This window comes from Podarcis raffonei, chromosome 13, assembly GCF_027172205.1.
Source record: "Podarcis raffonei isolate rPodRaf1 chromosome 13, rPodRaf1.pri, whole genome shotgun sequence".
Classification (NCBI taxonomy): domain Eukaryota; kingdom Metazoa; phylum Chordata; class Lepidosauria; order Squamata; family Lacertidae; genus Podarcis; species Podarcis raffonei.
Genome location: NC_070614.1, coordinates 44,236,919 through 44,249,492, shown reverse-complemented (window position 1 = coordinate 44,249,492; position 12,574 = coordinate 44,236,919). Strand labels below are relative to the sequence as shown.

At 41.1% G+C, this 12,574-nt stretch overlaps 1 protein-coding gene across 1 annotated transcript; it reads right to left on the bottom strand.

The window, feature by feature from the left end:
* Positions 1–1,828: 1,828 nt before the first annotated feature.
* On the bottom strand, positions 1,829–11,134 carry LOC128399017 (vomeronasal type-2 receptor 26-like). Its single transcript, XM_053360275.1, has 6 exons — positions 10,947–11,134; positions 9,809–10,100; positions 8,679–8,915; positions 7,301–7,528; positions 3,935–4,061; positions 1,829–2,793 (listed from the first exon to the last, which is right to left on the bottom strand). Exons 1-6 carry the CDS (start codon positions 11,132–11,134, stop codon positions 1,892–1,894), a joined length of 1,974 nt encoding a protein of 657 aa, XP_053216250.1. The 3' UTR covers positions 1,829–1,891.
* Between the last annotated feature and the right edge of the window lie 1,440 nt (positions 11,135–12,574).

Here is a 12,574-nt window from a genome sequence, read left to right as displayed (position 1 = left end):
CTGGTTCGCCAGAAGCGGCTTAGTCATGCTGGCCACATGACCTGGAAGCTGTATGCCAGATCCCTCAGCCAATAAAGTGAGATGAGCGCCGCAACCCCAGAGTTCGTCATGACTGGACCTAATGGTCAGGGGTCCCTTTACCTTTACCTTTTATGAGAGAACAGAACTACCAGCACAAGCATTGCAAAGCTTGACAGTTGCTTTCACAAGACAGAATTAGAACTCAAAATAATCATAAGACATTGGAGAACTGGGCCCAAGTTACAAAATGAATTGAGCACTTCCTTGCTTACTTTCAGGCTGCCAGAAAAGGCCCTCTGTCTGTTGTCTGACGCTCTAAGCAGAACCAGGCACAGTGATTGCAGTAATAACATTGATTGCTCATTAATCAAGGTGTCAGCACACGGCACATCTATCAGATAACCATGTCAGTTGCAGAAGCTAAAATTCTGTCCTCTCTCCCCCTTATTTATACCTCTGTCCTTGCATTTCCCCCCACTGTGACTCAGCTTTCTTAATCATTCTAGCCTTTTCCCGTCCCTCCTTTCCTGCGCTGGGAGTGGAGCAGGAGAAGGAGCTGAATCAGGACTGTATTGCAGAGCAGGAGACACAGTCCTCGCTCCTTCTCTATCAGCCTCTGTGTTTACCTCAAGGGGCTCCCTTTCTCCCTCACTCTCCGCTGGTGATTCCTCCCTGTCCCACCAGTCTGAACCTGGTTCAAAATCCCTTTCACCCTCAGGTGCCTCCTGGACCACTAGCTGCCACCACTCTTCCTCATCCTTCCAGACCCTGACACTCACTTTGTGCAGTATCATGACTTACCTCAGAGGATGCCTGCGTTCAGGACAAGGCCTCTTTCTTGCCTACATGAGGGATTAAGTTGACAGATCAAAGTGATCTGTCATTCATCCTGAAAGATGAATGTTTTAAAAAATGGCAGAAAGAGATTTCAAAATTTATGTGGGGGGGGGGGGCAAAAGGCCAACGATAAAACATAAAATACTTACAGATGTAAAAGATAGAGGTAGGTTTGCCCTCCCAGACCTTAAATTGTATTATGAATCTGCTTGTTTGGTATGGATCAGGGACTGGATGAGCCTGGATAAGCAAGAGGCATTAGAACTAGAAGGACATGACAACAGATTCGGTTGGCACACATACTTATGGTAGGGAAAGGGAAGGTTCATAGATGTTTTTACAACCATATAATCAGGAAATCACTAATGAGAATATGGGAGAGATACAAAGATGTATTGGAACAAAATACCCCGTGGTGGCTTTCACCACATGAAGCATTACTACTCAAACCACTTAGAAAGAAAGGAAAATAGCTCACATATGTTGATTTATTAAAGGAACATGATGGAAAATGGAAATTAAGAGATTATGATGAGATCAAAGACCACTTTCAGAGTTGGTTGCATTATCGACAACTATATGAAACACATAAAGCAGACAGCAAGAAAGGATTTAGTTATACAAGATCTAGGTTTCAAACAGAAGTGATCAAAGGGAAAGTGAAATTACTGAAGGCCGCATACGGTATACTATTAGAATGGGAGACGAAAGATGAAGAGGTAAAATTAGTTATGATTAAATGGGTACAAGATGTAGGTCACAACATTATGATGGTAGACTGGGAAAAATTATGGAAAAGTGATTTAAAATTTACAGATTGTTCCCTATTGAAGGAGAATTAAATGAAGATGATGTACAGATGGTATATAACACCAGTGCAGTTAGGGGAAATGTACAAAACTAGTTCAAATATAAGTTGGAAGTGTAAGCAACATCTATATCAAGAGAACGTGAAAGCTGAACTCTTCCCAAACACACAAACCTTAAAACATTTAAAACGTTATCCACTATAATGATTTCAATAGTTAGATTGTTACTTTTTTCTCTTTTTTAGCTGCTCTTTTGAGTTGAGTTCAGGATTGAAGACAATGATATAACATTTTGGGGAGAAGATGCAACCCAAGATTCCAGCACTGGAGGCCAAGATGGAGAAGATCTCCACGGCCACTATGTACTTCCCTTTGGTGCTTAAGTAGGATGGAACAAAAGAAAGCCACACACTGCAAAACACCAACATGCTGAAAGTGATAAATTTGGCTTCATTAAAAGTGTCCGGCAGCTTCCGAGCAAAGAAAGCCACAATGAAGCTGACAAGAGCCAGCAACCCCATGTAACCAAGAACAGAGTAGAACATGTTGACTGAGCCTTCATTGCATTCCACTATGACTTCTTCAGGCAGAGAGTGCATGTCCAGATCTGGAAAAGGAGGGTCAGTACAGAGCCATACTATACAAATACTTGCCTGGATAGAAGCAGAACCAAGAACAATAGAGATGGAAAATCTTGTCCCCACCCATTTCCTCATCTTGGATCCTGGTTTGGTGGCCATGAAAGCCAGAACCACAGTGAGGGTTTTAGCCAAAACAGAAGAAACAGCCACTGAGAAAATGATACCAAAGGCAGTTTGTCGTAGATTGCAGGTCAGCAACTGGGGGCGCCCAATGAATAGCAAGGAGCAGAGGAAGCAGAGCAGGAGGGAGATGAGCAGGGTGTAGGTGAGATTCCGGTTGTTGGCTTTGACAATGGGAGTGTTTTGATGTTTGATGAAGATTCCAAACACCAATAATGTAGTTGCAGAAAAAGCCAGAGCCAAAAGAGCCAAACTGATGCCTAAAGGTGCATCATAAGATAAGAAATTTTCTTTCTTGCTGATGCACTGGTTTCTCTCCTGGTTAGGATACTGATCTTCTTGGCACTGGAAGCAGTCATCCATATCTTGCAGTATAAAGAAATCAAGATTACAGTTATAGCATTTTCAGTCTCACTGAGATACAAATATTTATGGTTTAGGATCAGGAAACCTTGAATTTCATTGTACTATAATTCAACGTAATTCACAGAATACATGATACAAAACATTATCTTTTTCAGGAAATTGTTAAGAGTGTTAACATGTTTTGTCTTTAAGGTAAGCTATTTTTGGAAGATTCTTTTCCGTGGATAATTAAATGAGAATTAAATCTAAATGATAAGCTCCATAAATGTATGTTTGTGTTTACACGTGCATAGAATTGAAATTTGGGTGTGTTTAGAGGGGAGAAATCCCTAGTCCATCAATAAGAACTTTCAAAGCTATCTGAATGGAGAAATAATAAACATTAATGTTTCACAGTTTACCAGTAGAAATGGTTGTAAAATAGGAAGTTTCATTTACCAATATTCAGAGTATTTCATATCCCAGAAAAGAAGCTTAATGTCAAAGGAAGACTAAAGGTGCTGATATAATCCAGTTAACACACCTAGGAATATTGTCAAAAAAATACTCTTGAATTGAAAATTCTAGAATTTAGGTGATCAAGTAAGTTGCTGTCCATGCAATCCATGAGATTTTCAGGTGTGGAGGTAAGCAGAAGATATGCTGGTTATCAATTTACAATATTGTTTATGATAAAGCACTTGTACAGTGGTACCTCGGTTTAAGAACAGTAAATATATTTCACAATGAATAAATGGTATTGGGGAAAGAAGGAGGCAGTTGGTAGCTGACGGCTGTTGATTCTTCTGTTAGTTGCATCTTTGATTGAGAGCGTGGGAGTTTGGTGACTTCAAGCAGACATTGTCTGGAGGGGTTTTTTGAGGACAGGCAAGATTTGGATTATTAGCTTATGCTATGCTATGAAGGAGCTTTGAAAACAAAAAGGACTAAACCCTCTCTTGGGCTCAAGGGACAGAAGCACATTCATATATATATATATATATATATATATATATGAATAATACTTGTTGTTCAACTGTTGACAACCAGACAAGTAATGTTTCTTTTCAGGTATTGGGTAAGGCATCTATTTTTTCACAAATAGCTAACAAAAAACATGTTCTCAATATAGTTGTTATACTATAGCATACAGTCCCCTACCTGTCTGGTTTGAAATCTTCCCTTCTGGACATGGAGTACAATCATAGCAGCAAAATGGTTCTCCCTCTTTCCTTTGTCTGCTGTAACCTGGATGGCAGTGGTCATTACACAAGGCAATGGGCAGCACCTGCCCATAAAACACAAGATATTGCATGTATTCTATTCTGTTTGTGTTTGTTCTTTGCCTTTTCATCAATAGGCTGCTGCATTGAAATAAGGCACCCAGAGGGTTTTTTAAAAAATAAATTAATTAAGAAGCGCCACTAACTTTACAATGGTTGTGACACCAATATTTCTGCATATTCAACCCAATAAAGATAATAGAATCATAGAGTTGGAGGAGACTCTAAGGATCATGTATTCCAACCCCTGTGCAATGCAGGAATATACAGCTGTCCTATAAAGGGATCAAACCTGTGACCTTGGCATTATCAGCACCTTGCTCTAACCAACTGAGCCACTCAGCTAGTAAATGGCTCAGGGAAAGAAAATGTGAATATCTGCTGATATGAATTTCCCTTTTATAATATGTTTTTAAAGATGAGAAGTGGCAACTTGGTTCCATTAAAGAAATGAATCACAGAAATGAAATGAAAGATTCCTACAAAGCACAATTTTTCATTGCATGCTTTCTCTGCTTGTTGCATGTGGATGTTCTCAAATCAAATATCTTTAATACGGTCAGTGACCAGGAAGCAATTTATAAAAATATGACATTAAAAGTAGTATTGTGCTACAAATAACAGTAGAAATATGGCCAATTCACAGAATTGGTGCTTATATTTATGACCAGGTTTTGACTTTTAAAATTTTAAAAATTCAATTCAGGTGTCGCTACAGTTTATTATCGTTCCTTCGATGTTTACAATTTGAACTCCGTTGTTGACATCATTGCTCATCTTATTCTTGTTGCAATGTAACAGTACTTTGCCACGGACCTGTTAATTTCGGGCTCTTTGTCAGCTAAGAGGTGTCTGATATAGGTGTCGTCTGTACTACGAGGTATTTTCCTCAGAATCGGTTCGATCAGCTCTCTTCTTGAGTCTCGATATAATGGGCAGTATAAGATGACATGCCCAATGGTTTCGATTTCATTGCTGTTACAGGGACATAATCTTTGTTCGATCGGTATTTTATGGTATCTTCCCTCTAGAAGAGCTGAAGGGAGAGCGTTAAAGCGGGCCCTGGAAAATGCCCATCGGTGTTTAGCGTTGTCTAGAACTTTGAAATAGTTTGCTAGATGGGGCCTTTGGGGTTGTATAGAAGTTTATAAGTTATCGGAAGTTGATTAAAGTCATTTTGGGCTTCAATGTCCCTGAGTCTTTCTTTGATTATGTTCTTGGCCCTTCCCCTTTCTAAACTTAATAAATACTCTGGGGAGAGACCATATGTGGCTAGTTTTCTGAGAGTACCCTTCAACCAACTAGATTGGAATTTGTCAAGAAGCATCAGGGAAAGTAGTCTAACCGGCGAGTTGTTAAGTCTTAGCCAAGTGCATAAGGTTCTTATCCATACTTTGGCTTTAATGCTGTATAAGCCCGCTTCCAGTCGTAGGGCGGCGTTTGGGACGCATTTAGGTGTTTGCAGGAGTGATCTAAGGAAACCTGATTGTATCTTTTCATATGGGTCTAGATTAGAGAGGGAGACGAGTGGTGCGCCGTATAGTATTTGTGCTGTTGATTTTGCAACGAATAGTTTAATTGTAGCAGGAATGAAATTTCCTCCCGTTGTACGATGGAATCTTAGGATTGCTGTTGTACTTTTTTGTGCTGTAGAGGAGCTGTAATTTATGTGGGCAGTCTTCTTCCTTGATGCTTGGAATATAACTCCTAGATATTTAAAGCATGTCACTTGTTCAATCTCCTGATTGTCTAAATTCCATCTATATATTTTCCTTTTGTTAGAGAAAACCATGATTTTTGTTTTTTGGTAGTTCACTGCTAGTTTCTCTTCTCTACAATATTGGGATAAGCTGTTAAGAGCTCTTTTGAGGCCCATCTGAGTCTGGGACAATATAACCGCATCGTCTGCATAGAGTAGGATAGGCAGTTTTTTGTCTACTAATTTTGGGGCGTGTGTATCCGCTCCTTGTAGGTGATCTATTAGGGAGTTTATATAGATGTTGAACAAAAAGGGGGCCAAAATGCATCCTTGTTTAACTCCCTTTGTTGTTCTAATGAAATTAGAGAGTTGACCTTCTTGGCTGCATCTTATACGAAGTCGTGTGTTGTTGTACAGTTTGTATATTAGTAGCAGCAGACGTTGGTCTATGGATGACTTGTTAAGTTTGTCCCAGAGTCGGGTTCTTGGGATGGAGTCAAAGGCTGCTTTAAAATCTACAAATGCTGCGAATAGGTGGTGATTGTGGTGAGACGTGTATTTCTCAGCTATGCGCTGTAAGATGAGGCAGTGATCCATTGTGGATCTCCCCTGTCTAAATCCTGCCTGTGCATCATCAAGAATCTTCGCTCTTTCTATCCATTCGCACAGTTTCTCGCTGAGGTGTTTAGCGTATAATTTACTTATTATATTCAGAAGGCTTATAGGTCTATAGTTGGAGGGATCGTCCCTCGAGCCTTTCTTGTAAATGGGAATAATGATGGAAGTCCCCCAGTCGTATGGAATCTGTGCAGTTCTATCTATTTATGAGAACAGAGAGGCTAGCAAGGGGGCCCACCAGTTCACATTGGTTTTAAAAAGTTCCGCTGGTATACAGTCAATTCCGGGGGCTTTCCCGTTCTTTAGTTGGTCAATCAGCAGATGAGTCTCTGTTATTGAGACTGCTGGCCATGGCTGTATCTGATCTTCCGGTATGTCTAATGCATAGGACTCATCGCTAGATTCCTCGTAAAGATTATGGAAGTGTGTTTCCCAGGCTTTCTCATTATTTTCATTATTGGATTATTATTTCACAATCCACCTTAAGAAAAATGAAATCTAAAACATGGCAACAGCAGAAATACAGTGCGTAGGCAGAGGTGTATCGGAGCCAAAGAGCACACCAAAAATTAATTATAATTTTTATTAATGTACAATTCCCTGACACCCAAAAGGTTCTTCCACAGAATGACTACAAAAGTTCTAACACTTTGCTGCTAGTCACACTACACCAACACCCCTACCACTGGTCAACAAATCTTGGTTCAACTAAATAGTCTAGGCATTTCAAATGGTGTTTCAGGGAAGAGCTGCACGGTTTTAAACCCTGAAAGCCAAGATCACTACAGTGACATGTAAACAACCCATCCCTAACATACAAAGAATCAATGCAGCTAAAAGGAACTCATTCAGCAGGGTGTACATGATGATGAAACAAATCTGGTGAATGTCTACCTATAGACCTCAGAAGCTGCAATTGGGTCCCACCTGGTTAAAACTCTGGTGCCATGTAATGATCTTCTCATCAATGGAGAAATCACTGCCCAGTGGTGCTTGGGGATCCATCTTCCCAACTTTCACTCTTAAGAAGGACTTATTTGGGAAAGTTACCCAGTTGATAATATCAAATCCACCTTCTAGCTCATGTTTCTCATTAAAAAAGACAGTGTCACCAGCACTGTTGTTAAACAAGATATTCCTCAGGAAAGGTTGAAGCTACAGAGGAAGAAAGAGAACGGTAAATTGGGTAAAAGTAGAGAAGACACTACAAAGCTTCTGTTTTCTCATGCTGGGATCAATTCATACTATTTGTTGAAGCTTCCCTTGAGTTTTAAGGGGAGACATACCTGCTCAGGTTCCATTTTAGAAACTAATTTTGTTTTTCATAATTAAGAAGCATTTTTTACCTAGAGGTAGGAGCTGCCTTCATTCAATGTAAGTAAACATATTTACTTTTACAAATTTGCCTGGTTTATTCTGAGCAACAGGTAGAAACTGAGGAAAGAATAGCAGAACACAAATAAAAAGGGATAAAATGTGTAATTTCATAATTCCTAGCTTCACAGCCTCCTTCCATCCTTTTTCTCACACACATGTTGGATAGGAGGTTTAAATTCTAATTTATAGATTTAATCATCAATCCATATCCATCCAACCTAAGCTCAACATTTCCATTCATACAACAGAAGCTTTTGAACTTCTTATTGAATTTCACCAAACCAATGCAAGTGTGTATTCCTTGAGAAACTATGTTAGACATTACCTGAAAATATTGATTTTGAGGTCTCAGATAGTTACCAAGCACCATCTCTCCCTGTTTGGTTCTGGGTGCCAACATGGCATGCAAAGCATGTGCCACAGCATAGACGGCATTGTAGATGCTGTAGCTTTGGCTGGTCATTTGCATTTCAAAAAAAGCCCCTGGAAGGCTCTCCAGCTTCTCCTCACCAGTGCAGGATTCCTCCTCCGTCTCCACATCTAGAAATGGGCAACCAAATGCCTGTTGCCAGAAGAACCTGATAAAGCCATCGGTCTCAGAGTGGGGATTTAGGTTCAGGAGGAAACGATGGAACCCCTTAATCTCACTGGAATGAATGGCAAAGGATAAGGCACCATGGAAGTTTTGTATATCCAGATCTTTGTGGTATGGCTCCGAAGAGAAATCCCAGTCGGCGGTCATAACCCACACTTTGTTTATGGGACTCATACTCATCATTCTACCTATCAGTAGCAGCCATTGCAAACCTGTCTTGGTGTTTTTGTCTGCATTGACAACAAATACATTGACGTTTGTTTTGCTTAGGGACTCCGCCATATTCTGACATTTCTCTATCAACCCATTATCACCAAAACCACTGTGGTTTACCACTCTCTCAGTGACAGCTACACATATGCTATTCTGGGAAAGCTGCTGTGTCAACTTTTTCACAAACGTTTCTCCTTTATCGTCAGCTGTGACAAATATCCCAACCCACTTCCACTGGAAATGGAGAAGAAGTTGAACAATGCCAGTGTATTGATGTGCTTCACTGGGGGCCATTTGGTACAAGGAAGAAATATGGTCTTTTTCACTCGCCGCTGGAGTAAATGAAGAATAGGTGATCTAGCAAAGAACAGAGGGTTAGTAAATCACCAGGTAGGATATCTGTGTGTCTTTAGGTTCTTTATTCAAGCTGAGTGCAATAACTTTCTGAATTTAAGGATTGTTTTTTGAATTTGCTTTTCTGCATCCCTGCTCCTCATTTCCCTACTTTTGCCATGTCTTATAGGCAGTAGTGGCTGGTGGAGTGGGTCAGGGGAACTTATTTGGCCTCTTGGTCTCTGTGATGTACAGGGAGGGCAAAAAGGAAGGGAGAGAGGTTGGAACAGTGCAAATGCATTATGGTGAGTGCTGGATCGGATACATTAGATGAATTTTCATCACACCACTGAGCTGCTCCTCCCGGCGCCACACACAGGAAAACCGGGCGGCAGCACTGCCATTGTACCGCGAGCTTTACTTTCGGGGGCAGCACAGGATTTTAGGAGGGGGCCTGGGGCCTGAAGGGGGTGCGCAGAACAGGCTACAGCCTTGGCAAGCTTTCACAGCTCCACTCACTTGAAATTTCAGCCTTCATGACATAGGAAAACGGCCAGGTAAACAGATATGTTCGTGGAGGAGGGTCAAGATATTAACTGATATGCATCATGATCAGCTGGCAATTACTGACATGATTTTCTACAGATAACTAATTCATTACTGCAAATGGTTGAATTCTTTGTCACATCATTTTCCTTGAGGCAGAGGCAGTGTTTAGCATAATCAGCTGGTGATTACTGACATGATTTTCTACAGATAACTATGTTATTATAAAAAAAGCAGCAAGACTTATTTGTTTTAGCCCGCCAAAAACATTCTCCTGTCCTTCTCCCCCTCCCAATGCCCTGGGAATATACACTAAGGCTAAATCATATACAACAGTTGTGGAGTCTTCATTCCAGCCACACTCTTCCTACCTGTAGAATCTTATAAAGCTCCAAGATGGAGGCCATATGGCTTGAAGTTTCAGAGTCAAGGCCCCCAATGGCAGCTATCAGGTTCTTCTCAACACCACACTTGTAGTTGGGGATGGTTTTCCTATGATGAGAGATGAGGTTCAAAGTATTCTGATAAGTCATCTTTGCATGACAGTAGCTGTCATAGATCTGGAACCCCAAAGTGATGTTGGATAAAATGTTGGGGTTCTCGTTGACCTCATTCACAGCAAAGGCTAAGGAAAGGACATGCTGGTAGTTCTTTGGCACTGTGCTGAAACAAGAGAGGAATTATGCATGTGGTGGGTCTTCCTGCTTCTGCTGGACAGACCTCATGTTTTGAAAGTGGATAAACACACAAAGGCATTATCCCACAAGATTCAAATTTGAGGACATGCAATGAAACTGAATGTTGAAAGATCCAGGGGAGACAAAAGAAAGTAAACGCTTAGGTGAACTATGAAATGTATTCCCACAAGAGTTAGTGATGGCCAACAACTTATATGGCTTTAAATGAAGATTTGACATTTCTAATGAGGGATATAGCTATTAAGCACAGTGGCTATGTTCTCTCCCCACCATTGGAGGCACCATGTCTTTGAAGCACAGTTCCTGGGAATAGGAGCTGAGAAGACTGTTGTAATGCTCAGGACTTGCTTGTGGGTTTCTCATGGCATCTGGTTGGCCACTGTGAGATCACAGTGTAGGGCTATATAGGCCGTTGGCCAGACCCAGCAGGGGCTTTCTTACATTTGCTGGTTCTTATGACCTCCTTGTGGAGAACAGGATGAAATGTATGACACAACTGCTGAAGGGCAGAGTAGGAAGAAAGGGCAGAAGAGAAAAAATATGGCTGTAGATAAAATATGAAATTCAAAGGATGTCAGTGTTTTGGTTTTAAAAACATTTCAGGAAATCTGAATTAGTTAGGTGTGCCTTTCAATGTAAATTGAGCTAATGTTCTCCCCTATTCTTACTTATGGAGAGTCCAGGCGATGGTCCCATTTCATTGACTGTCCTCTCTACTACAAATCCAACTAGCCACCTGCCAACACTTTTTATTATGTACGTACATAACCAGAAGCTTTTATCCCCAAAGGAATAAAAATCATGTTCTTACACATATTCATCAGCAGGTGTTTCCTTTGGCTTTTCCTTGAAGTCTATTGAAGTGAAGACAGGTGAGAAGAACTGTGAAGTGATTCCACCAATAAGAAAGTGCCCCGGCTGATAATACTGGTGTTGGGTGTGGAAGAGGTCAATCACACAATGCAAAGCAGAACGTTTCAAAAATAGAGGGAACAGCATGAGTAGGGTCCAGAAAGGCAAACTTAACATCTTGAGGTGTGGAGGTTCTCCTCTTAAAAATAAAGCACCTGTTTAAGTCTAAAATACTTATCATCACCCAATGTCATCACCTTCTGTCCTGTTGCCCTCCAGCAGCTCTAATCTACGTTTATAAATAAATGATAGAATAGCTGTCATTGGCACTGGGGTGGTTTTTTATAAGCATTCTGCTGTTTCTCTGTGGCATATGGGCTTCAAAATACCATATGGATACTGCCTGAGAAAGAATGAATTGCTTTGTTTTAAGATAATAACATGGTACACTGTCCCAGCGGGGTTGCTTGGTCTGTGGCACCATGTGCAGCAGAAGCATTGAACAAAATATGTTTTGCCCCCTTGAGAAGATATTATCTGTTGCATTGCAGATTGGGCAGAGCACCTGGTTTCAGGAAGATCTGAATGGGTGTGAAAATAATAGTGGTTTAGCCAGGCCATGGGAGAAAATGGAAAGGCTGGTGTTCCATTATGCTCCAGAGAAGGGAATGTTCCAAAGTATAGAAAATGCCTTGCATGAAAAAGTGGTCAGGACCAGCATCTTGACTAACAAAGGAAGGAAGAAATAGTTCACTGAGAACTTGGCCAGTGTTAACATGTGGTTTTGTGGATTTTTGCAAGTATGATGTCCATTCACATTGAGCACTTCCTTGCTTACTTTCAGGCTGCCACAAAAGCCCCTCTGTCTGTTGTCTGACGCTCTAAGCAGAACCAGGCACAGTGATTGCAGTAATAACATTGATTGCTCATTAATCAAGGAGTCAGCACACGGCACATCTATCAGATAAGCATGTTACTTGCAGAAGCTAAAGTTCTGTCCTCTCTCCCCCTTATTTATACCTCTGTCCTTGAATTTTTTTCATTGTGACTCAGCTTTCTTAATCATTCTAGCCTTTTCCCATCCCTCCTTTCCTGCGCTCGGAGCGGAGCAGGGGAAGGAGCTGAATCATGACTATATTGCAGAGCAGGAGACATAGCGCTTGCTCCTTCTCTATCAGCACCTGCTGCTACCTCAAGCCTCTCCCCTTCTCCCTTACTCTCCGCTAGTGATTCCTCTCTGTCCCATCAGTCTGAACCTGGTTCAAAGTCCCCTTCAACTTCAGGTGCCTCCTGGTTCCCACCACTCTTCCTCATCCAGCCAGACCATAACACTCTCTGTGTGCACTATCAGGACTTACATCAGAGGATGCCTGGGTTCAGGACAAGGCCTATTTCTTGCCTACATGAGGGATTAAGTTTTCAAATCAAAGTGAGCTGTGGGGGCAGCAAGTATAAAGGGGATGTTTATTGAAACACCCAAGGAAAACCCAGCTCAGAGCTGCAGATATTAAATAAAATGAAAATGTGGTACAGGGGAGAGTGGTCAGTCCCAGAGCACTTCAGAGTAAAGTGTGTGGCATGATAGAG